The sequence below is a fragment of the Fonsecaea nubica genome, assembly GCF_001646965.1.
Source record: "Fonsecaea nubica strain CBS 269.64 chromosome Unknown Scaff14, whole genome shotgun sequence".
Lineage (NCBI taxonomy): Eukaryota > Fungi > Ascomycota > Eurotiomycetes > Chaetothyriales > Herpotrichiellaceae > Fonsecaea > Fonsecaea nubica.
In genome coordinates this window covers 125,937-149,998 of record NW_019173687.1, presented here as the reverse complement: position 1 = coordinate 149,998, position 24,062 = coordinate 125,937, and the positions used below count along the sequence as shown (strand labels likewise).

At 50.8% G+C, this 24,062-nt stretch overlaps 10 protein-coding genes across 10 annotated transcripts; 5 read left to right on the top strand and 5 right to left on the bottom strand.

Annotated features, from left to right (window-relative positions):
- Positions 1-413: 413 nt before the first annotated feature.
- Positions 414-2,699, top strand: AYO20_03079 (hypothetical protein; the record flags this gene model as incomplete). The annotated part of the gene is made up of 1 exon (XM_022641382.1): positions 414-2,699. One exon carries the CDS (start codon positions 414-416, stop codon positions 2,697-2,699), a length of 2,286 nt encoding a protein of 761 aa, XP_022502584.1.
- Positions 2,700-3,696: 997 nt separating this feature from the next.
- On the top strand, positions 3,697-5,154 carry AYO20_03078 (DNA repair protein rad18; the record flags this gene model as incomplete). The annotated part of the gene is made up of 2 exons (XM_022641381.1): positions 3,697-3,816; positions 3,877-5,154. 2 exons carry the CDS (start codon positions 3,697-3,699, stop codon positions 5,152-5,154), a joined length of 1,398 nt encoding a protein of 465 aa, XP_022502583.1.
- Positions 5,155-5,420: 266 nt separating this feature from the next.
- On the bottom strand, positions 5,421-8,869 carry AYO20_03077 (hypothetical protein; the record flags this gene model as incomplete). Its single annotated transcript, XM_022641380.1, has 6 exons — positions 5,421-7,016; positions 7,888-8,063; positions 8,133-8,237; positions 8,314-8,414; positions 8,495-8,584; positions 8,637-8,869. 6 exons carry the CDS (start codon positions 8,867-8,869, stop codon positions 5,421-5,423), a joined length of 2,301 nt encoding a protein of 766 aa, XP_022502582.1.
- A 786-nt stretch (positions 8,870-9,655) lies between these two features.
- On the bottom strand, positions 9,656-11,053 carry AYO20_03076 (hypothetical protein; the record flags this gene model as incomplete). Its single annotated transcript, XM_022641379.1, has 1 exon — positions 9,656-11,053. One exon carries the CDS (start codon positions 11,051-11,053, stop codon positions 9,656-9,658), a length of 1,398 nt encoding a protein of 465 aa, XP_022502581.1.
- A 2,133-nt stretch (positions 11,054-13,186) lies between these two features.
- Positions 13,187-14,005, top strand: AYO20_03075 (hypothetical protein; the record flags this gene model as incomplete). The annotated part of the gene is made up of 2 exons (XM_022641378.1): positions 13,187-13,491; positions 13,543-14,005. The coding sequence occupies 2 exons, from the start codon at positions 13,187-13,189 to the stop codon at positions 14,003-14,005; spliced, it is 768 nt and encodes a 255-aa protein (XP_022502580.1).
- A 620-nt stretch (positions 14,006-14,625) lies between these two features.
- Positions 14,626-14,988, bottom strand: AYO20_03074 (hypothetical protein; the record flags this gene model as incomplete). The annotated part of the gene is made up of 1 exon (XM_022641377.1): positions 14,626-14,988. One exon carries the CDS (start codon positions 14,986-14,988, stop codon positions 14,626-14,628), a length of 363 nt encoding a protein of 120 aa, XP_022502579.1.
- Positions 14,989-15,353: 365 nt separating this feature from the next.
- Positions 15,354-16,423, top strand: AYO20_03073 (hypothetical protein; the record flags this gene model as incomplete). Its single annotated transcript, XM_022641376.1, has 4 exons — positions 15,354-15,548; positions 15,629-15,748; positions 15,807-16,150; positions 16,228-16,423. 4 exons carry the CDS (start codon positions 15,354-15,356, stop codon positions 16,421-16,423), a joined length of 855 nt encoding a protein of 284 aa, XP_022502578.1.
- A 139-nt stretch (positions 16,424-16,562) lies between these two features.
- AYO20_03072 (phosphopyruvate hydratase) lies at positions 16,563-17,957 on the bottom strand (the record flags this gene model as incomplete). The annotated part of the gene is made up of 2 exons (XM_022641375.1): positions 16,563-17,519; positions 17,574-17,957. 2 exons carry the CDS (start codon positions 17,955-17,957, stop codon positions 16,563-16,565), a joined length of 1,341 nt encoding a protein of 446 aa, XP_022502577.1.
- Positions 17,958-18,432: 475 nt separating this feature from the next.
- Positions 18,433-21,143, bottom strand: AYO20_03071 (hypothetical protein; the record flags this gene model as incomplete). The annotated part of the gene is made up of 7 exons (XM_022641374.1): positions 18,433-18,491; positions 18,640-18,837; positions 19,043-19,502; positions 19,556-20,062; positions 20,111-20,262; positions 20,469-21,030; positions 21,081-21,143. The coding sequence occupies 7 exons, from the start codon at positions 21,141-21,143 to the stop codon at positions 18,433-18,435; spliced, it is 2,001 nt and encodes a 666-aa protein (XP_022502576.1).
- Positions 21,144-21,799: 656 nt separating this feature from the next.
- AYO20_03070 (hypothetical protein) lies at positions 21,800-24,028 on the top strand (the record flags this gene model as incomplete). The annotated part of the gene is made up of 2 exons (XM_022641373.1): positions 21,800-21,929; positions 22,599-24,028. 2 exons carry the CDS (start codon positions 21,800-21,802, stop codon positions 24,026-24,028), a joined length of 1,560 nt encoding a protein of 519 aa, XP_022502575.1.
- Between the last annotated feature and the right edge of the window lie 34 nt (positions 24,029-24,062).

Below are 24,062 nucleotides of genomic sequence, written 5' to 3'. Positions count from 1 at the left end.
CCCGAGATGGACACCTCAAGCAACGAATATTATGAGAGAATGTTTAAACAAGACTAAATAATAAAGTGGCTCTGTCCTTCTACCCTTTCCTTCCAACATTTGACAGATGTATGTGTATCGAATCAGAATTGCATCTAGTCATTTATTGATTCACCGTTCACGTGGTACGGCGGATCAGTTTTGGCCCCGAGGCTGCGACTGGATTCTACACAATCCCTATTGTGCAACGTCCTGCAGATAGTGATGTGATGCGATTCTTGATGAATGACTGGAAAAGAGATGCTTCTTGAGTTCCTACCTGTGACTGCCCCTTGGTATGCTGATAATCCCTAGTCAAGTACCGCTCCCAAACACATACTCCATGACATCGCGCAAGACGACACTATTGTCCAATTCCTCTTCCATCATTGTCCATGACCTCTTCGCCGAGTGATGGAGATCCTCTTCAGACGCCTGACATTTTGTCCTCTCCCACGATCCCGACACTCGAGGTTAGCAAGACAAGACCGCCCGCGAGAAACGAATCACCTGAGACATCCACTAACAGTCTCCCTGTCCGCACATCGAGCCCTCCCGCCCTAGGTTCCCGCACCAGCACCTTTTCTAGCGTTCTATCTCGCTCTAGCTCCCCCAATGGGAGGTTGTCGCTGTCACTATCGAGGTTTGGCAGATCACGAGCGAACAGCCCCCTAGGAAACCCCTCAGAAACATATGATGACACACGGTCTCTGATCGTACGGGCGTTTTCTCCCACTGTTGCAATCTACGCTTCGCCCGAGGTGGACGAACTCGCCGCTCGCAAAGGACTGAGAAATGGCTTCGTCGAACTGGTTCGCCCGTTCGGCGACAAGATCAACGGCAAGGTAGTGGTGCGAGACAGCACAGGAGCCAGCCGGGCATGGGAGGATTTTGGTGTGCACTTTGCAGACCTTGGCCAACTAGTTCAAGATGGCACGTCCGCGCAGTCCGCGTCGAAATCCACAGACAAGCTAGAAGAATTGATGGAACATTTTGTGGGCGATGGCTTTGACCAGACCGAAGATAGCCTGGGACGAGGCGAGACCTCTCCCTTTTACCGGCTGTTTCTGGCACGCCTTCTGGCGTCTCAAACTATGAGCGCGCATGAATCCTTCCGCCATCCAGTTGGTGCGGTGATCGCCATCAGTTCTGCCACCAAACAACCCATCGAGACCCTACGCAATCTCTATCAGCAAACCGCGTCGGGTTCGCGAGCCTTACCTGTTTATGCCAATCCGGAATATCTAAGATATTATGTCCTTGTCCACGATGAGGACCGAGATGATTTCAGCAAGTCGTCTGCGCTGTTCGATCAGATGAAGCGCCATTTCGGCCTCCACTGCCACCTCCTCAGGCTGAGATCCGCGCCATGCACCCAGACCGACGACGACACGGAAGAACTTCCTGCCAGCGAGTGGCTATCTCCTACTGAACAACTCTCCCTCTTACGCGACACAGCCGATCTGATTGATCTCGATACCTCAACATCTCCCTATATCTTTTCGTCAGATGCGACGGCATTGCGCGCATTTGTCCGCGAGCTTATTGCACAATCAATAATCTACCATATGGAGCAAAGGATTGCTCTGTGGAACGATCAAATTGCCTCGCGTCGCCGCGGTATTTCCGGTCGGTTCATGTCACTCTCTAAAAGATGGACCGCAATTGGAAGTTCTTCTCGAAGCTCGTCATCAACCACCAATGTAGGGTCAAGCGGCAATTACCACAGCCTGCAAGGGATATATCGCTATGATGCTCCCGAAAGTCTCTTGCGGAAGCTTGCTGACTACGCATTCATGTTGAGAGATTACAAACTGGCGGGATCAACCTATGAGCTGCTTCGAGGAGACTACTCCAACGACAAAGCGTGGGAACACTTGGCCGGAGCGAACGAAATGTGCTGCGTCGCTACTCTCTTGAACCCGCTCACGAGCAGCGGCAGTTCCAAGTTCAAAATCGAAACCTTCGACAACATGCTCGAGACTGCAAGCTATTCATATTTGACCCGGTGCACTGAGCCAGCCCTTGCGTTGCGCTCTATCTTGCTGGGCGTCGAGCTGTTGAAAGTCCGAGGTCGAGCAGCTGGCGAGCTCGCGGCGAAGTGGGCAATCCGCAGCCTCGAACTGGGCCTGGTTGGTAGTATCGGACATGTCTTGGTCAGTGAGCGGGTTGCATCTTCTTTTGCAGACCGCATCGGCATCGGCAACACAAGTTGGGGTATGCGTAAGCGAAAAGCTGCACTATGGAGTATCATGGCTGCTGACGAATGGATGAAACTCGGCCGAGCCGAGATCGCCGCTGAGCGACTTGATGAAGCACAAGAGTTATATGGTGAGACGAAGAACACTGAATCACACAAGCAGTTTCATGAGCTTGCCGAATACCTAGATCAATTGCGACTGGCTGTGAGGATGAAGCTGGGAGAAGCAAGGAGAAGAGGCTTTAGTGGAGCGACGAGACAGATCGAGCTGGAGGGTCCGGTGGACGCCCAAGCCGACGTGGAAGATGAAACAGTGGAAGAAATGAATGCCCTGGAAAAGGTCGACAGCAAAGGCCACCGAAAAGTTACTCCAGGAGGGGGCCTGGGAACAGGAGCCAGTCCCCTTGAACCCGTTACGCCGTTGAGTCCGGCGCGGCTGAGTAGGGGCGACACATTCCGGCGCGATGACGATTTTGAATGAAGACAATAAATGCACTGTCCAGCTAGAGGTCCAATCAAGCGTGGAAATCCAGGCCAGCGCAATCTGATTCGATCATCCGGGTACTGAGCGCGAAAAACAACCTGCCAAAACCATACAACAAGGGAGCAAAATATGATGAAAAGGCTTCGAAGGGACGAACAACAAAAGCTCGAGAAATTCTCCACTTCTACAACCTCCGACGCTGATCTAGAGAGACACACTCCCGGTTGGCCTCTCTCTCTAGACCTGCTCTGTACTGATGTTCAGATCCGAGAGCCCTGCGCATCAGGCCAACGGTTGCCTCACTTGGAGGGGTTTATTGAAGTGTCACACCCGATTTTCACCTCCTTTGGAAGAGTTTAGGTCTGCGCAGAGGCCTCGTACCGTCTGCCATCATAATTCAGCATCGAGATGATACTGCTGCTGCACACAGACGGATTTCAATATCTTGGCATTGGAGCGGACACTGTTGATCTGTTTCTCCATGGCAGATTTGACGGTAGGGACAGGATCTCGACGTCGCCGTGCCGTAGGGACTCTCCATCCAGGTTCTGCTGGTCCTCTAAAGAGTATTCAACACAGGCGATTGTCTGATAGCTACTTATTCTAAGAAGAAGGCGGGGCTCAGATTCTCTGGGTGAGTATTAGAATAGATGATGGCAGAGATATTTGGTCAGGTATGGGATAACATATTGATTAATTCTTGATAAACTTGACAAAATCTCCATTTTCTGCTACGCGTCACGCGACTCGAACTGCCACTTTACGCGTGACGAAAGAGTGAGAGAAAAAAACACGCTAAGCCTGCGACTGCGACCCGCGCCATCCATTCACATCAACCCGGAACATCTGTACCAGCACCAGGAAGTGCTCGGTACTTTCCAGTCTATTGTCGTCAAAGCCCATCGCTGGGCTGACGCACACTGTGATCTGAGGTTCGGTTCAACACTCAGGCGACTGCAACATCTCAGCCGATACCGAACTCTTGAGGCCTCTGATGGCAGACCGCGATGACTTCACGGACAGCACAGACTGGTTGCAAACCCCTCTGGCCGCCCTCGCCCCGATCGACGCCTCGCTGCGATGCCAAGTATGCAAGGACTACTTCACAACTCCTGTGATGACTAGTTGTTCCCATACGTTCTGCAGCCTTTGTATACGAAGATGTCTATCTCAGGAAGGAAGATGTCCGGCGTGTCGAGAGGAGGATCAGGAAATCAAGCTGCGGAGAAATTGGGCCGTGGAAGAACTGGTCGCCCATTTCACTGCGTCGCGCAAAGGGCTCCTTACCCTTGCGACAGTGACATTGGCTGCGGAAAGAGAACGAAAAGATGATCTCGAGTCTGAAAGACCAAAGAAGAGACGAAAAGTCGCACCGGAACCGACCAGCAACGGCGTTGAACGACGGAGTACTCGAAGCCAAAGTAGGAAGAATGCCTCGGATCCCGCCAGCCAACAGAGCCTCGCGTCCACTCCGGAAATCATAGAAGACAGCGAAGAAGGAAGTGTGTACGAAGATCCAGACAGCCACAAGAGCCCACACTTCCTCAATGGGAATGGAAATCCGGAGCCACAGGATGGCCTCGTCCAGTGTCCCTGTTGCCACCGGCGCATGAAGGAAACAATCATAAATTCACATCTGGATAAATGCATACAAGGCGACAGTCACACTCCGGTCGACGATGGCGGATCCGCGTCTTCTCCTGCTCCGCCTCCTAATTCCCGATATATCGCGACACCTGGCACAATCGCTTACACCCAGAGGAAACCCTCCAAACAACAGGAGCGGCTGCCATTCATCAACTACTCCCTTCTTGCCGACAACGCGTTACGGAGAAAGTTGCGTGATCTGGGGATTCCGGATCACGGCTCCAAAGACCTCATGCGTAGACGCCACACCGAATGGGTGAATCTGTGGAACGCCAACTGCGATTCCAGTAACCCAGTCACGAAAAGGGAATTGCTCCGTGAGTTGAAGATCTGGGAGGATACGTTAGGACGGCAGCTGGACAGGTCATCAACCACTGGATTCATGGCAAAGGATTTTGACAGAGAGCATCATGTAAAGAGTCAGAAAAGCAATTTTGACGATCTGATACGTCAGGCTAGGGCAAGGAAACCCAAAGTGCCGGAGGAACAGACATCATCTGCGGCAGAAAACCCAACGTTAGGTTCCGTTCCACAACAACTAACAGACCACTCGGCCCTCAAGGACCTTTCTGAAGCTCGCCCAGCACCTTCCGAGGGTCCAAATGGAGCTGGGGCAATATCAGTTCCCGAAAATGCAGTCGATGTACAAGAGCGAGTGCGAGCCGGAATTCCACAGGCTCCCACCAATGGTCTAACGCAGGAGACTGCAATAGCGATCCCATCACCCACTTCATTTGAGACCGCATTAGAACCACGGCTGGACCTCCAGACCCCTGAGAGACCTCCTGGGAGGTACTTTGTGTGAGGGTAATGATGTTCCACGAGGGTATATATGGCAATGACACTCATCAGTCTACTCCAAATAGAAAGAATCTACATAAACCCGAAACCTGAGTAATGCAGGTCAACGTCGAGGCTCGATGATATGACAACGCCACAGCGCCCACGATGATTATTGATGAATGAACAGCACCACGTTCTGAGACCTCCTCGAAGGAATTGACTCCCCAAAACTCCATAGCCCAATCCACTCTTCCGGGTTTTATATGGTAATTACCCCCGTCGGCAAAACTAGGATGCTTCTTGGGCGATCTTCTCTGGATGCCCATCTCTTTGCGTGTCGTTCCCGGTCCGCTCATCAAGTTCTAGTCTCTGCATTTTCTCGATGCTCGACGACAACAGGGCCTCTTCCGAGTCTTTGTCTTGGGCAAGGTCCTGTTGCTTGATTGCGAGGTCACGGCCTTGCTCTTGCTGTTGCCTTTCCCTTTCTTTTTGACTCTCCCTTTCCCGCTCTCTGCGCAGCTGCGCGAGGGCATCAAGCTCCTGTAACTTCTGCCTGGTCTTTTCTTCCTCGATCTTCTTCGTCTTCTCGCGCTCCTCTCTCTCCATCGCTTCAAATTCCTCATCCACTTCGTCCTCGTCGAGGACGGCCTTCGAATCCACCGGCTCTGCCAGGACCGTGGAAACTTCGTCAACTTTGCCGACTTCCTCTCTCAAGCTTTCCAGGACGTCCTCTACGCGCTCGACCCCTCCGACGCGCTTGTTGAGCGTCTTCAGCACCGATGCGGACGATTCCATCACAGCGAGGATCTCGACTTGGTCCACGGCGGATTCGATCTTGGTGTAGATCTCTTCCAGCTGATGTAGGGTGTCTAGACGCTGCTGGAGCGCCCGCTCGGCGAGTTTCTTCGAGCGAAGGGCCGATAGGGCGCTGGCCTTGTTGCCGGTTTTCACGGCAGTCGAGGCTTGATCTTGCAGCGCCGTGATGCGAGCGGACAGGGTCGCGGATTTTTGGTGGAGGTCTTCGATAAGCGATTTCAGAGATGCGATTGACCGATCTTCTTGGGTGATCAGCTCAGGTATAGCTGTAGAGGACGGCGGTTTGAATTTGACGGTGCTACTGTCATAGGACAGGACTTGTTTGTCACGGGAGAGGTAGCGGAGCAACACTTCCAGGTCTTGACTCGACAGCGACCCTGTCATCTCACCGGCCTGGTTGAGCACATCGTTAACGTCTTTCAGGAATGTTTCCCGTGTCATGACTCTATCAGTCAGAGTCTGTGCTTTCGTGTCTTTTTCCCTTGCAGCGGACAATCTCTTCCAGACCTCTTCTAATGCTGGAACCAACGCGAGGTTTCCAGCCTTTAACCTGCCGCCGCTCACGTCGAAGCTCCCACTGCTCCACGACATTCCAGCCTTTTGTAAGCCCCAGCGCAGAATGGCCCACGGACTCGCGATCCAACCTCTGGAGTATATGCTCTTCTCCGAGCCGAGAAAGTCTTGTAGATCAATCATCTTCCCCTGCCGTACACATTCGTCCACTACACTTCCGAGCCCGCTGGGCCTCCCGTACGTAGGACTCGCCAGCGCATTGAGCAGCTCGTCGCTCGTCTGCAGAATCAGATGGTGTTGACCGTGGGGGATTTGTCCCGCGAGTGCGGCGCGCGTCAGGGCAGACGACCAGGCGGTGACATTGGCGGTGTGGCCTTCGGGGTTGGAGGTGCGTTGGAGGTTGAGGTCCGAGTAGAGCGAGGGGAGACGTGTTCTGTTACAGATGCAAAGGTCCGGGTCAGCAGCATGTCCATGTGCGGCAAATGCCCCAATTCGCTGATCAGAGATGTGGCGGAGGGAGAGAAGCGGACTTGCGAAACGAAGGCTCATGCTCGACTAGCCAGTCGAGGAGAGGAGACATGGCGGTAACATTGTTCTCCTGTCGAGGACAATGAGGACGAAGAGGGACCCCTCTCTCAGAGGGACTTGGAAAACTAAGTCTAAGGGGACCGTTGGAAAGTCGTGAAAACAGATGGCAAGTATTGACGACCAAGAGAGAATGTTCGTTAATAGTATGAGGTACACCACCCTAGCAAAAATATCCGTCCACACCCCACCATTAGGGTTGAGTTTGCTATAGCCGACCTTTTGTTGTTTGAGACACGATTGGCAGATGACAGATCGCTTTCTCGGGCGTGGTAAGCGTGACGCATGTCGCATGCCGACTTCCCCACAGTTGCGACGCAGTTCATGATGTTGATGTTTTAAACGGAGCTACTACAGACGGACTACCCAGGTTATTATAGTCTCTCAACACTCCTAGGTAAGATATCTCTTTCAGTACAACAAATTCCATGCTGATATTGTTGCCGATTATGAAATGCCCAGGACCTAATCTACCTACTTTCTCATTACATAGGGATCTTGACAACAACCATCGAAACTTTGTGTTTCCCTGTAGGCTCGGCTCACGCATTGGGCTCCGGCTTCTTTCTTTCCGACGCACCCTTGAATGTCGTACTCAAATCTCCTGTTGGCAGCCGCAGTGGAAAGTCTACAGCCATGAGAATCATTGTGAAAAATAGATACCATCCGAATACACAGAAGACAAATATAAAGGCTCCGGCAGCCTTGCCGCATCTGTTAGAATTTTCTTCTCAAGACGAACAACATATCGACCAGGGAGAAAAGACAGGGTTCACTGATAGAAAAAAAGCTTGTGATTGAAACTTATATGACAAAAATTCGAAAAGGTGGACTGACTTACCTTTTGACACTTTCCAGAAATCGCCGTTTTACCTTCAGCGGCGGACCAGTATGTGGCCATCAACATGATGAAAGCAAGATCGATGAAGAGGAAGACCAGGACGAATATGACATTAGTCCGGAGAGAGCCGATGAAGAAGAAGAAGGTGACAAGAGCCATCACCATCCAGAAGAACGCTAGGGATATAGATAATGTCGTTAGTAAGTTTATACGTGTCTTTCGGCGGGAAAGATGAGCGTACTCACAGAAACTCGAGTAAAACTGTGCAGTTCCTCCGGGCTGTGAGGCGTAATATGCTTGTGCGTTGAACGCAGGCTGGAGCGTTACTCCCATCGCCAGCCAAAACGCACCTGTAATCCCAGGCCGTCAGTCTTGTGCTGGAACAAGATCTCTTGAAATAGCCATCCAGCGGTAGTAGTTACCTACCGTAGCAAGCGAAGACAACGAATGGAAAGGTATTGCCGATGATCCATTCCAAGATACATCCAAGGATTTGGAGCATTCCACCAAAGAAGAAAAAGAGTCCTCTACCGACATAGTCGTGGTCAGCATAAGTGTAGAAGGGGGGGAGGGCAAGTGATTGTAAACAAAGCATATTCATACTTACATTATGGCTGCTCCATCGCCACCGGAGCCTCGCCAGCCCATCAGATTACATCCTAACGGCATAGACGCGATCAAGAAACCCATCAATGGCCTTTGGTTATTCGTTAGTGGATACAAAGCTGATGGCTTCATGTATAACTAACATTGGCGTTGGGTTTCCAAACGTGCTGCGTAGATGTCCGAGTCTCTGTGTATATGGAGAGAGGTACATTGACTCGAAGACGTCTCTGGGAATAACCACGCTCGAAGCTGTCTGGTAACGAGTCAAATACTCATTTTGCATGTCAGTCGCTTTACTCCCTTCCGGTAATGCGTCTCCGTTTTGGTTGTTGTTGTTGCTGGTAGCGTCAGTAAACCCTTGCTCATGTGTCGCCATGTTGTTCGAGTGATGATACTGAAGTATTGCCACGCCGTTCAGAGGGACTGTGCGAGCTGCAAAGAAGATTGAGAGGTACAAAGTCGAAAGCTTGCTGCAAGTAGTCTAGAGCCATCTATATATTTGCTGCTGGGTTGACTCGACCCTCTCTCCATTCCTCTAGCTGAAAAGGAGTGGCCTGTCTGTTGTCGGTCGTCCCTGATGTCTGGGGTCAATGATCAACCACCTGTCTCTGGATCAGTCAATCAGTAGAGAAAGCCAAAAGCCGGCCTTTCCATCAGACTAACAGCACCGACGGATGTCGCCTCTGGGACTTGTTCGACCTTTCCCGTCTGAACCGTGACACCCAGCTCTGGAAATACAGACCCTGTTAGCCTTAGCCGTATCTAGTCGAGACCCCGGAAACTTTAGGAACTTGTCCATATTGGCTGAACCCATTCTTCCGACAGCACAAAAGATGAGGTAGAATACCAGGAGATGGAGGTGATCTTTGACATTCCTACGTACGTACTACCACCCCGTCATACTTCTTTCTATTCTGGAATCTACCATACATCCAGACCAACTGTGATCCAGATGACGAATGGATCGGGACAAACGTGAAGACGAGTAGCTACCTCATGGCCAACGAGTCAACTGCCGAATCTTTTGAAGGCGCCCACAATCAAGGTACTGAGTAACATTGCAGTCGGTGATACTAGGATCAGGTCCATTCACAGAGCCGCCAGGACTACGAGCCATCTTCGGTGGAAAGGGGGCAGCTGTTCCATTGGGACACACTGTCTGTTAAGCAGTGTAACCAGGCGGTGGAATTTCCGAAACGCAATCTCCATCGCCACCTGGTTCTGCAATGATAGCTTGTAGAACTTCTCTTGTATGATCTCCAGTACCACTTGTATTGGCACGATAATCTTGCCACTGAATCCCGCTCAGGTAGCACCCGTACTCATCATCTTCCTCTATGCCTTCGCTCAATCGTCTTTCAAGCTCTCTTTCAGACTGAGCAACGACCCGGAGAGGAACATGGCGTAAAGTGAACTTGTGCTTCTTCTTTCCGTATTTCATGCGAAAAGAAATCTCGAGGCTGTGAAAGCGAGCAATATTGTAGGTTGAAAAATCTGCAGTCAGTAGATCGGGAGGAAGGGACATATCGGTGGCGTCGCAGAGGTTGACCGATGAGGTCGGAGTGCTAGTGGTCGTTTGAGTTGCAGATGGCTCACCGTGAGAGACAGGCACTGTAACCGATCCTCTTCGAATGAAAACGCGGTGGGAAGATGAGCTGGTATGGGACCCGGCTCGTACCTGTGTATGCCGCACTAGTGCGAGCTTGAAAGAGCACACAACAGCGTTCGGACAATATTCGTCTGTCAATGGCGATAGCTCCTGACCTGCTGTAGAGCGGGCCATCGTGCAGGAAATTGGGACGAAGAGCGCTTGCTGTTCTTTGATTTCCACTTTCTTTGGCAACCAGACAGAAAAGAAAAGCTTCGCTTCGGATGCCGAATGTGCACTTGTTCTGGGAAGGATCGGGATCAGGCGGTAGATAGACCGAGATGCAGAACGCCCAGGGGCACAGCACATCGTGTGACGATGAATACTATACGGCCAGTCATCCCCAGGCTGTGTGCGGCAAGTCATATCCAGGCTCTGAACAGGTATCGATCGAGATGCTTGCAGTGTAGCCCCCTTCCTTTTGAGGTGGTTGGCGGCTAGAGGTCGGTACACGAGTGTCGCTTCGAGGACATATTGTATAGAGCAAATAAACTTGCCGCTTTGCTTCATACTAGGAGGCAGAGGGTGGGCAACCCGTGCAAGATCACCCTTCCAGGGACGCATTGGATAGAACGAGTCTGTCGTCCCGGGTGCAACAGCTCGAGGTGCCGCAAACAGTGGAATCCGAAAAGCAAAGGGCCAAGAGTAGGTCCCTTTATCTTCAATGCTCTCACCACTGTGTAGACTCATATGCCGGCTGAAGAGGTAGCTCTCCGATGTATAGTCTGTTCTGGAGACAACTATGTCGCTATAGTATTGATTGAGAAAGACATTAGTTCGGCCTTTGAAGTCGATGTTCAGGGATTCGATGATTCGTTCTTCGTGGGTAGTGAGCTTGACTACGCCCAGAACCATGGATCCAGGTGTCAATGGCTTCTCTTCACCAGAGGAAAGTTTGATGGAAAGAGCCATGGGAGAGTTACAATGAGTCAACAACTCTTAGTAGTCCAGCGTTTTTCGATATGTCTGCACCGTCGTGAGCAGATCATCAATGAGTTTCCCATACCTTGTAATAGCTTCATATATCATTGCGCGATTTGTGGGTACTGTATCAATCTACGTGAAGCAATAATCGGACGTAGGCTGTTCAGGTGACACCCTGTTATGGCGAAAGACACAAGTGGTTGCCGGCCATGGTTCAAATGGAGCAGCCCGCACGAACAATGGACCTTATTCCCCGCTTCCCCACAATTATGAAAGAGCTAACTTCCCTTTCACCTAACCTATCAGCCTATGCCGCCCGGCCCGTACGGAACGAAAGTCTGACTTCTCCCGCGGACTTTAGGCTATGCCCAAATGGGAGAACACCAAGCATGCAATGTTCACGTCACACTGTGCGACATGTGCACAAGAGTATTAACACGACCGTTCAGGGGAGGATAGTAGGTACACTGGCTTCCCACTATCGTTGGTTCAGAGACAAAGATGCAAGCCGTGCTCAATAACTGGGTTGACTGCCTGAACAGCACTGTCATTCTTCGGTTGTAATGGATCAGCACCATGTGCCTTCATATCGTCTTCATTCACTTTCTGGCTGCGGAGTTCCTTGGGTGTTTCCACCAGGCGTAGCTACCACGTATTCCCTCTTCGCCTTTCCAAATGGTGGAATAAGCTTCCATAAATCAGGTTTCGAAGATGGCTGGGACTCAGTGTTTTGCTTCACTCCTCCTTCGAGCCCGCTTTCAGGCCGATGTGCACCGTCACTCAATGAGCGTTTACGGAGGATGCCTTTAGGGTGCAGCAAAGACTTGCGATGCGCCGACTTGTTCGCGCCGTCGTCCTGCGTCTGACGGTTTTGGGGCCATGTTCTTGGCTCCGTTTGATGCGCATTCGTCGAGTTCTGTCCTTGATCTACAACTGAAGCTGGGCTTTCATCGCTGCGATCTATTGTGATATTCTGAGGTGCTGTATGTGGTTCGGCGATTTGTGCAACCTCCTCTGCCGGTCCATGTATCTGAGATCAATTTAGCTTCTTGTTCTTGAAACGTTCGATTTGCTCAGCTGATGTTGTGAATCCGACCTACTTACCCCAGGTTTCAAGCTTCTGCGGTGGAGGATTTTGTCAAGCATCTTTCACTGATCTCAGGGCGATCTTGCCTTGTGATGAGGGCAAGAACGGTCAGTCCTGGTGACCTGTATAGGAGACAACAGGGCAGACTCGGCCTTACATTATGAGTAGTGCTGCTAGTCTATCATCTAATCGAAGCGCTGGCCAGCAGAAGACAACGGCGGGCGGCTCTGACGGCTGGTGCTGTTCCGGGCAAGATAATGCGAACTTCACTCTTTCTAGCCACTTTCTGATGGAAATTGGAAAATCCATAGCTTGAGGATGGGAAAAGCAGAATGCGAGTCCCGGTACCATGCTAGTAGTGCTCCACAAGATTTTAATCAAAATTCAACATCATCTGAGATCGCCATATTTGTAACGTAGTCTTTCAGAAATCTACGTTATCATCAGACACTCACGTCAACGACATAGGTATCAGCGAGTTTCAAAACAATACTGGACCGTTCTGCCCGGTCGATCCGAGGTAAACTATTATGTCGCCTGGCAACAAGGCTTTTCATCGAATACTGCACCACTAATAGAAGTGTCTCGAAGATGACGTCCAAATGTGATCCATTTCATTGAACACCAGAGCAGGTGTTACATCATGCAGTCGCATCTATATATCCTTCTCCCTCTTCTTCAGAGACCAGAGGATTTAACAGCACCGAAGCTATTGAGACCGTGAAGTTCATCATAAGTCAGTTCAAGATATAAGCATCAAGATGCAGCAGACCAGTCGAAACGGGGAGAGACAGCCTATGCAAAAGGGAACACAGAGGACTACTCATAAAATCAAGTTCCGGAGGGACTACCGAGCTGATCTGCCACTCATTGTTTCCCGGTTTACAGGTTATCGACCGCCAAACGCTGAGCCTCCATATGAGCCTTTGCCATTTCCGCCATTCTCATGGTTGGAGAAAATCCCACTCCGGCTTGAAGTCTGGCTTTTTGGTTGGATTGGCGCTTTCGGCGGTATCCTTCTCATCGAGGCAATCATGTCAACCAGCACCGCTTTTCGCGACATCTATCACACACCTACTATCATCACGTCATTTGGTGCGTCCGCCGTTCTGCTTTTTGGGGTCATCGAGTCTCCAGTAGCGCAACCACGAAATTTTGTCTTGGGTCACTTCATCTCGGCTCTGGTAGGAACCGCTATTACCAGGTTGTGGGTCTTGAACGCGAGTTATCAGGGGTACCTGGAGAACACCCATTTTCACCCTTCGACTTTTATCAACGGAGGACTATCCATGGCAACTTCACTCCTCGCCATGCTGATCACGGGAACGGCTCACCCTCCGTGAGTGGTTTCTGAAGAGGTAACAAAGGACACATATTAACTGTTGCGCAGCGCCGGTGCTACGGGTCTCAATGCGGCGGTTCAATCGGACGTGGTAACGCTATCGTGGCGATACTTGCCCACTATTCTTGCCTCATCCCTCATTATGCTTGGATGGGCTGTCATCATCAATAATGTCGGACGTCGTCGTTATCCCCTTCATTGGTGGGCCCCTGGTGCAACATTCGTTCATGCTGAAGAAGATTCAGCGCTGGAAAAGGCGGAAGAAGGAGATATTGAACGTGAAGAGATGGAGGAGGGTGAACTCGAGCGAGAAAGTACTGCTGCTAGTGAAGGGCTGCCTCGGGATGGTGAAAAGCATGGAGAGATGATGTACCGGCCTTCCTCGAGAAGGATGAGGCGTGCAAGCATTGAGGCAGAGCCAGCGTCCTTGGAAAGTGCGGTGGATGCAAGTCCGGGAGAGTTTTCGAACCGTCGGCTGAGTTCCAGTCGGGAGCGGTATCGGTTGGACTAGAGATTTAATTGGAAGAAACAAGCTTGACTGGAATGATTCGACTGCTGATGGTGTTATCATTAGGGAGTCCGTATTAAAGAGGCATAGAGTTCTATCTTGAGGAGGTCTTGTGGGACATGGGCTTCATAAAGCATTGGCAAGTTCTACCAAGTGCTCTAGGCTTCTTCAAGATCAAACCCATGCAGAGTATACCAGATCTAGGAAGTTAATATTACCGAAGAATTCTGGCAGCCCTTGACCGAGTCACTGTTGATTGATTGCTGGGGACTGCTCTCGCCGTCAAACACCGCGTCCGTTCACCGTAGACCCTTCGCGCACCCCGTTGGCAACGAGGTGGGCACGGCATAGGACGCTCGCTAGACATGGAAGGGGATGCTTTGATTCAGCCAAATTGGCGATGCAGGCTTATCTATATCTCATCCCGATTCAAAGTAACCATTTGTAGCAATCAAGTACCAATATCCTGCGAGGTTGCGAAGAATTCTGAGGAATATCTTTGTCCTGCAGTGCCAAGGCGTTCTCTCACGTGCCACCGCATACCATAGATTCGGAAACCAAACACGTGATGTTTGTGTTGTTCCTGCCCTCACACGCCATAGTCTTTGCGTGCTAGACCCATTTCAGGTCATTGCCCCAGAGCTTGAGGCACGGTGGTGTTCAGAGGAGAGGCGACGAAGTTCCTGCGACTGCCGGTTCATCTCCCGAGTAAGATCTTTCGCGAGCGCGAGATTCTCTTCGAGGGTGTGATGGCGAACAAGAATATCTTCTTCTCCATCCTCGGCATCAACGTCTTCACCCTGTGAACTTCGTTCAAGGTTTTCCTCCAGAGTGTGGTGGCGATAGACTTCAGAATCGTCGCGATTCTCAATAGGCGGAGGCATTGCGAGTTCACTTAGGCTTCCAAGAGTGTCGGACTGGCGCTGATGTTTCGATGGCTGAGAAGATCGGTCCAGTTTGAAAAAAGCACGGATTTTCTTCCACATGATTCTCCTTGCGTCATTTCCTTGTTTCGAAAAAAGTTCTTTGTTAACAACTGAAATTCTCGAACGGAAGATATCTTGCCTAGACTATAACCACGACTGGTGTCTCGACTTTGCTCGCCTTCAATAAGAAAACCTTCTCACCTGACCATCCTGGGAAGTCTTCTCACATTGTGAGTGCATGAGACTAAACATACATTTCCGCGCGATCCGGGTGGATAGGCCCGGCAGATGTACTCCCCTGACTTGTAACTTTCTGTGACGCCACGGCTCTCTACCTAGGCATGGCACAAGATGGTTTGAAAGAGAACTTTGGCATACTCTCTCACTCAGCTTTTGGCTGCTAACCTTGTACTATATCAATCAATATGCATAAGCTACAACTGGATGGTTATACTCTCAGCGCGGTGGGCGCCCCCGACTCTTTGGAGTATCGGTCATATTTCTCGAGCAATGGATCACCCGTTTCGATTTGGCACGACGTACCGTTGTACGGTGATGGTGACAAGCAGAGCTTGAACATGGTGGTCGAAATACCTCGGTGGTCCAACGCGAAGTTCGAGGTATGTATTAGAGAGAATTTACTGGCCCAGCCAAAGATATCATGGATATGTGGATGGGCCACTGACAGTAATGCCGACAGATTTCTCGGAATGAGGCATTCAACCCGATAAAGCAGGACATCAGGGAGGGCAGAGCCCGCTTTGTACGGAATGTGTTTCCTTACAAAGGCTACATCTGGAACTATGGTGCTCTTCCAGGAGTAAGTATCGGGTCGTCCAGTGCAGCGTTTACAGAGCTCGAACCATTGACTCGTCCAGACCTGGGAAGATCCCTCCCACATACATCCAGACACCAAGCACCCAGGCGATAACGATCCTCTTGATGCCCTTGAAATCGGCGAGGAAATTGCTTATACCGGCCAGATCAAGCGTGTAAAGGTGCTTGGTGTAATGGCTCTCCTGGACGAAGGTGCAACAGACTGGAAGGTCATCGTTATCGATATCAACGATCCTTGCGCTAGAGAGGTAAACGGCATCGCAGATATACAACAACATTTTCCGGGCCTCCTGGATGCGACCCGAGACTGGTTCAAGTTATACAAGGTTCCCGACGGCAAAGAGCCTAATAAGGTCGCCTTGAACGGAGAGTTTAGAGATCGAAAGTGAGTTTCTTCCTGCTAACACACATTAAAGAACCGTGCATGCCACAAACACACAAAGGCATCTGACGAGACCCTAGTTACGCCATGTCAATAGTCCAGGAATGCCAAGAGGCATGGCAAAGACTGATTGATGGCAAGACATCTCCAGGGGAAATAAGTCTTGTCAGGGGAGACGAGAGCCATAGATTGTCAGGTTTCGCCAATCCTGTAGGAGACGGTGGACATCGATCAACAGACGGGAATTTGGATAAATGGTTCTTCGTAAAGATGTAAATTGCGTATGTCAGCTCAAGTTTCTCTGGGCCACAGATTCCATGCCGGCTTCTATGAACGCTGCCCAGAAAAAAAATGCATAACATCCTGAATCTACTAAAGATATGATGATGGTTGAGTACTCAGTAAGTTCTGAAAATCATGCGAACTTAGCCTGGGAATAGGCATACCGAAACGACTCTCCAGCGTAGGAAGAGTCCACTTTCCGTGCCTGCAATTCCTCTTCGATATCCATTAGCCGGTTGTACTTGGCCACTCTCTCACCGCGACAGGGTGCCCCGGCTTTCAAATGGCCACAGCCGATGCCCACTGCCAGATCTGCGATGAAGTCGTCTGTGGTTTCCCCGGAGCGATGAGACACGAAGACGGCCCAGCCAAGTTCGTACGCCCGTTTTGTCGCCGCGAGAGATTCACTGACTGTGCCGATCTGGTTGACCTTCAAGAGCAGGGAGTCGCACGCGTCAGCTTCTGCGGCCTTCTCGATTCGTACGAGGTTGGTCGCTAAGAGGTCATCGCCCACTAACTCAACATTGTCAATCTTTGAAACCGCATGAAAACGTTTCCATGACTCCCAATCGTCTTGCGCAAAAGGGTCTTCTAGCAAGACGATTGGATACTTGTCGACGAGACTCCGGTACAGATCTGCCAGTTCCGTACTGCTGAGTCTCCTTGGCTTGTTGGACTTGAAGCCCAAGTCGTATTGTCCATCGCTGAAGAATTCCGACGAGGCCGGATCAATACCGATGGTGATCTTCCCTTCATGTCCTGCGCCCTTGATGGCGGACATTATTAGATCCAATGCTTCGGTAGGTTGAGTGATGGGCGGCGCGAAACCCCCTTCATCGCCAATACCAATAGCTGCTTTACCGAACTTTTCGATGATGATTGATCTCAATGTCTGATACACCTCGCTCGCCCATTGGATGCCTTGAGTGATGGAGGTAGCACCAGTCGGCGCGATCATAAATTCTTGGAATGCCATTGTATTCCCCGAGTGAACGCCACCATTGAGAACATTGAAGAAAGGCACCGGAACGATGTGATGCTTGGGTGACGATTGAAGCTCGCTGGCCAGAAAGTCATACAATGGCATTTCCTAGCCAATGACTCGTCAGCAGTCTGTTTGATGACTTCGAACCCTGTGGCTCACCTTCGCAGCTGCACATGCCCTGGCACAAGCCATGCTGACACCGAGTATGGCGTTTGCTCCCAGGTCACCCTTATCCGAGGAGCCGTCCAGCTTGATCATGAAGCTGTCGATCTCTTTCAACCCCATTTCCAGATCATACTGCTTTTCGAGAAGCGCAGGACCGATCGTCTCTCGCACGTTTCGGACGGCTTGCTGGACTCCAGCTCCTCCGTATGCCTCACCCCCGTCACGCAGCTCGATCGCTTCATAGTCTCCTTTGGACGCGCCCGACGGCACAATGGCGCGGAATTTGCCGTCTTTTGTTTCCACCTCGACTTGCACAGTGGGCTTGCCCCGCGAGTCGAGACGTTGAAACGCTTTCACACATGTCAATATGGTCGGCATCTTCGAAGCGATAAACACACACGCGTAATCACGTGAGACTGCAGCTTCTCAATGCTCTTTGTCCGCGCGTTAGTAGTTCCATTTTAGATTAATCAAAGAACATAGAAGCATCAGATATATATATATATATAACGTAGCGCGTTACCTCACCTGAGGGCGATGTCCTCATATTGTTAGGGTCTAATAGGCAAACACGGTACGGCCGGGATAGTAGTCTAATTTTCGTCCCGTGGAGTGGGCTGATCTTGACTCCCCATCGCCATGTTAAAATAATAACGATTGGGCGAACGATTGGGCGCACGAATCTCATAGGTGAAGTGGCCCGCAAGATGTGACCCAAGGATAAGCATATGCCAACCGATCTTGAGCATAAGACGGGCGCAAAGGAACTGAAATATTCCAATTCGGACTATTTGCCTTTATCACACGACAAGAACACATCTTCTGTTTTTCAACATCACACAATATCCCAGATCTAAGTCTCCGAAGGCTGTAGGAAGGGGTTGTACGCTGCATTCACAAATTGTGCCGACCCTGCCAATGCGTAAAGCGTGTTAGCTTGAACTAAATGCGAGTGAAAGGCTACGCAGGGATCGAAAGAATGACAACTCGATAGGGGTTGATTTCGTTCCAAGTGGAATGCCTCTGTCGCCGTCGGGGAAATTTGCAGAGAATCACTTACACATTACCGGCTCTGAGACCTCGTAGGGCATGGTCTGGAACATGAGGTTGAAAGACTCTTGATTTAGTCCCATAGAGTCAAGCTGTGACGGCATTGTGGCCTGGAAGAGATCGTCGGATGGTAGTGTATCTGATATATTATCGGTCCCATTCTCTGCTGTAGGGACAGCCCCGAATGCAACACATTTCATCGTCCCCCCTAAGACGAGCAAGCCGTTAGTTAGAACAAGATTCTATAGGAGGATAAAGGGTAGACTCTGAGCATGATGAATACAGGACTCCCTGACGCGGTAGCCGCAGGATCAAGTCAGAGACGGACACGGATGCCTCGTCACCACGACGAGAATGCAACAGTAGGGAGCAAGGGCACAGCTGCTCGTTGTTGGGATGGATGTAGTACTTACCTTTGGAGATCGTCCTTGTTTTCTTGAGCCTTTGCATCATGTCGCTCGCCAGCCTTGCTGCATTTGAGTTAGAGCTGAGAGCTTGACAGACCTTGAGGCAAACTTCGGCATCTTCGTCCACCGCTGCCCAGTCTATGTCTCTGAAGACCTCTTTGTCTGAATCCAGATTCACGCAAATGCTTGCAACAAGAAGGATTGAACTGGCACAAATGAGACATGATATCATTTGCCACCAGGGAAAGCCATAAACGAGGCTCTTCTTGTCGTCGAGATTGTGGAGTAGTTTTGCAGTGTGTTGCGCAGCAACGATGCACTTTCTTTGAGACATTGAGATGCGGCCGCCTTCTGCTTGATAAAATACCACAGGGTTGGGAACCGTTCCCAGTAATTTGGCGGGCGATAATAGGGGCCGGTGAATCAGCGCTTGAAGGTTGTAGAATTTTACAGCAAGCATATTTCGCTGGTCTGCTTATCAATAAAACAGACTGTTTGACTTCGTACATGGATACGTACCTGTCTTTTGTAAATGATCGACTTTTCAAATGTATGAGACAGATCGAATCTCAAATTTCGCCGCAAGTTGGATCGCCATTGAGACAATTCGTCATCTAAACGATCGATGTGTGATAGGATCAAAGCCGGGTCCTCGGCTCTTCTTGGTCCGTACAGACTCTCGAATACTCTTCCAATTATTTCCGAGAACTTGATCATTTCAATAAAGTAGTCTCCCACCCAGTCTGTCCCGTGCATGCCATGCTGACTACTTGGGCTGGCTAAGTCGACGTCCGACTGTTGAGATGGAAGTTGAACATTGAAGCCTTCCTCGCTGATAGCTGGTGGACGCCCCAATTGCAACGCCAGGAGACGATCCAGCACAAATATGGAGTACCAAACTCGACGACACATTTCTTGTGGCGCCGGGTCATTTCCACCACCCGTGCGATGAGCATCTTCAACGTGGAGACCGATGCTTTGGGCAATTCGGACAGCCGAACCCAGTGTTGTCCAACATCGGTCGGTCTGACAAGTGGCCAGCAGATAGAAACATTGGGCGAGGAGAGCACAAACATGGTCGACCGTGTGGTGCGAGCTATAGTTTTGCGCAATAGCTATCGCGTGGTCGAAATGACGTTGATGCTGACAAGACGTCTGCGGATTGGAAGTTCCACCTTCGGCTTCGGCGATCCCCGTGTAACAGGAACCGATGGCGAAGATGGTCACTAAGGAAAGGTTAGCGTTCTTTGATCGAAGACATCTACAGGTTCAAAAAGATTGCAGAATCGAGGATTCTGAGATACAGCCAAGACGTTTTAGGTACATTGGCGACCAGCACCTGCATATTTGTTTCGGGGGAGCCGCGCAAAGACGGCTGTCAGACAAGAAATCTTCCGAACTGTTTGGCGATTCTTCTTAGAAATGCACTTACACAGCAAAGATAGCCAGGGGCCCCGGAACCCCTCCAGTGAGTCTGATTGCCAGAAAGATTCGTACGTTCGCCTGAAGTCTGGTTGCGAGATGAAGGGATAAGCAATATGGATAGTAGAGAAGTATATGTCGACGAAACTGTCCGCAATGGCCCGAGGCGGCAAGGAGCCCTGGTTCTGCTCCAAAGGCTGCTGGCGAGGGCCTTCTTGTTCATAGCTCTCGACTCGCACCTCGGAATTATCTTCTTGCTGGACAAATTCGGTTTGCTGGCAAAGGGCCGATTCCATAGCATGGAAAAAGCGAATGTCACTGGCCTCACCCAAGTACCGTCGGAAGGCCGTGGGGTGGCAATCACCAGCCACATCCTGCTCTGGCGACGGTGGGACACTTGTGGCATCGTTTCCAGTCTGCTTTGCCAAGTAGTCGGGAAGCTGAATTGATGCAAGTCGCAAGTCGACCACCTTGCACTCATCCCGAGACAGGTTTTTGCGCAGGTACGCAATCAAGCTTTCGTATATGGCAATTGCATCTCTTACTTTTCGGCCGTCAGTCTCTATAGAGAGCTGATTCAGATTCGCATCATGGCCATCGGAGCCAGACTTTCGAATCCTACCCTCATTCCAGCGACAGGCATATCCATAGCCAGCGCAGCGTCCACAAGTCGGATGGTTGCCATCACACTTCAAGGCGAACAGATCAGCTCCAGCCCTCCAAGATAACAAACAGCATCGTACAACATCAGGCATGGCTTTACCTTTGCTTTCAGGGTGCGGCAACTGTCGCAAGCGCGTGAGACGCGTCGTCGCTTCAGAGACGAAATTGTAGCCATCTGTTGAGACACTTCCGTTGTCGGAATATTGGATGCGGCGGGAATTCGTTCGGGTTATGGAGTGGCATCAAAGCCGGGTAAACATGGCACTCTGTTTCGAATCAATCCGGATGACGTCATGGGCCGCCAGTCCTCATCGACCCTGTGTGGGCAACGACTAGTTGAGGTGTTTTGAGGTACATCCCAGAAGCATTATTGGGTGTCCCGTTTCATGAAGTCCTGGGTGCCTTCCGAGGTACATCAATAATTAATCATGCGTCAATTTAGACCACTTTTTCTGCGGGGAGCAATGGAAGCCCCACAACGTCTTCCGGAACACACGCATAAGCCGGGACAGGCGGAAACACACGGAAACCACCTACTAACAAAGATACTTGCGAGAAAGTTCAAAGAAAGGTTCCTTCACGAGGTGTTTTTTCCTTGTTTCGATAATCATTCGCCTGGTAACTCACCTGTCTGGACCCCTTCCCGTGTCGGTGGTCGACTTGGACTGTTTAAGAGATATGGCAGAAAAAGACCTTGAGAACGGTCAGCCAGCAGATGACAATGTCGACGCTATCAACGCGTGGGATCCCAACAAGGACGAGGGCGAATACGTCAATCTCATTCGATCCATCTCGACCTACCGGGACGGTCGATTCTCCCAAGCTCAGTCACAGGTGTCAACAGAGAAGAGAATCAGGTAGCGTGGTAGTCTTCAGCTCGTATCATATATACTGAACACAGGATTCTGAGCCGAGGGCCGCTAGACATGAGTCTATAGCGGAGAACGCCTGGTCTACAATTCAGCTCCCGTGTCAGTGATAACCTTGAAGCCTTGACACAAGCAAGAAGGAACAGAAGGAGAGGTAGCGCAGTTCATTCTTGAACATTATGCTGTGTTCCAATCACCCTCGCGACTTGAGGCTCTGAGCGGGGATTATTAGACACTGTGCTGCATTGAGTTGAGAGTAGTACATTCCTAGTTTCCAGATATTTTCAGAAAATTGGACCTCTCCCCAAAGCCTCAAAATCTGTTTAGAACAGTGCCACTGGTGAGAGGGAGATGGAAAGCTGGGAATAGCTTCTTTCCGTGTTTCCCGCTCGACCCGTGACATGGTGAATCGGAGATCGGATAGGGGGAGATAGCGTGTAGCTAATAAAGCCAGATCGTGGCGTCAAGCCTTATGACGACTCTTGTCTCGCTGCCATCTGCATCTGTCTCTGTTGCCAGAACAAAGTGTGCCATGCCTCTGCCAGGCCATGTCTCAACCACTCGTACCCGAGGTGGTCAACCCGGCCATGCTATGTGCAGCTGTTTAGAAGTGCAGCATTTAGAGTCGGGTCAAAACCCACAGTCGCAGGCAGATGGCGATGATGTTGCGTTGTCGGAACTGGCCATCCCTCAACCTGTGGAACAACCCGGAGACATGAGCCGCGAGGCTTTCGAAACAGGCGAACAGACGGCGCACAGGCACTCAGTAGCCCACCGAAACCTCGGGGAGAATGGAGAATTGACGGAGCTTGCGATACCTGCGCCTATCCCTAGCCAAACCCGCGCAGACGAGCAGGATTTCAATCTGGGGTCGACAAATGACTCGCGATTCTCAGGTTCCTCAACCTCGCAAGTGTCATCGACGCGACCGCAAGAGGAAAAGCCCGCAAGGCAGTCAAGAACGGTTATAGCATACACGGAGCTCTGTGCAATTAGTTGGATGATCTTCTTTTCTATGCTAGGAACGCTGGCTCGCCTCGGGGTTCAGGCTATATCGGTATATCCTTATAGCGTCTTTCCATCTCCTGTCCTTTGGGCCAATCTTGGGGGTTCCCTTTTTCTGGGTCTTCTGCTGGAGGATCGATCTCTGTTCCGGTATGCTGTCAAGGTCGACACTGATTCCGAATCTTTTCACAATGAGGTAGACAGGGTAAAAAAGACTCTGCCCTTATACATTGGATTGGCAACTGGGTTTTGCGGCAGCTTCACGTCCTTTTCAACTTTCATCACCGATGCGGTCTTCGCCCTCACAAATCAGCTGCCACCATCCGCAGCAACATCGCCGTTCCACAGCATATCCCAGGAGCAGATGCATTCACGATCAGGTGGATATTCTTTCATGGCCCTGCTAGGGATCCTGATCATACAGAGCGCTGTCAGCCTGGCCGCCCTTAAAGCTGGTGCCCATTTGGCCGTGGCTCTCCAAACGATGATACCATCACTTCCTACCACCCTTCTCCACCGAATTCTTGACCCAATCTCCATCCCACTGGGCTGGGGATGTTGGCTGGGTGCGGTTGTGATCTGCATCTGGCCTCCAGAGGACGAATGGCGTTATCAAGTGTTATTCGCCATTGTACTTGCCCCCCCTGGCACTTTGCTTCGATTCTACCTGTCTAAAACCCTCAACGGCCGCATAACAGGATTTCCATTGGGGACCTTCATTGCCAATATCTTTGGGACGATCATCGAAGCCATGTGTATGGACCTGCAACATGCCAGCTCCATCATGGCGGACATTTCCGACTTCAATTCCGCACCATGTGCGGTCCTGCAGGGCGTCATGCTCGGTTTCTGTGGCTGTGTCACTACCGTCAGCACTTGGGTGGGCGAGTTGAATAGTTTACAGAGGAAGCATGCCTGGATCTACGGCATCATCAGCGTTGGTGTCGCGCTGGCCTTTCAGATCGTGATTATGGGCACCATGATTTGGACGGTAGGCTATAGCCAACACTGCTCGTCGAGAACAATAGCCTGAGGAAAGCCGGGGGGGAGGGGGGGACCTTTTTTTA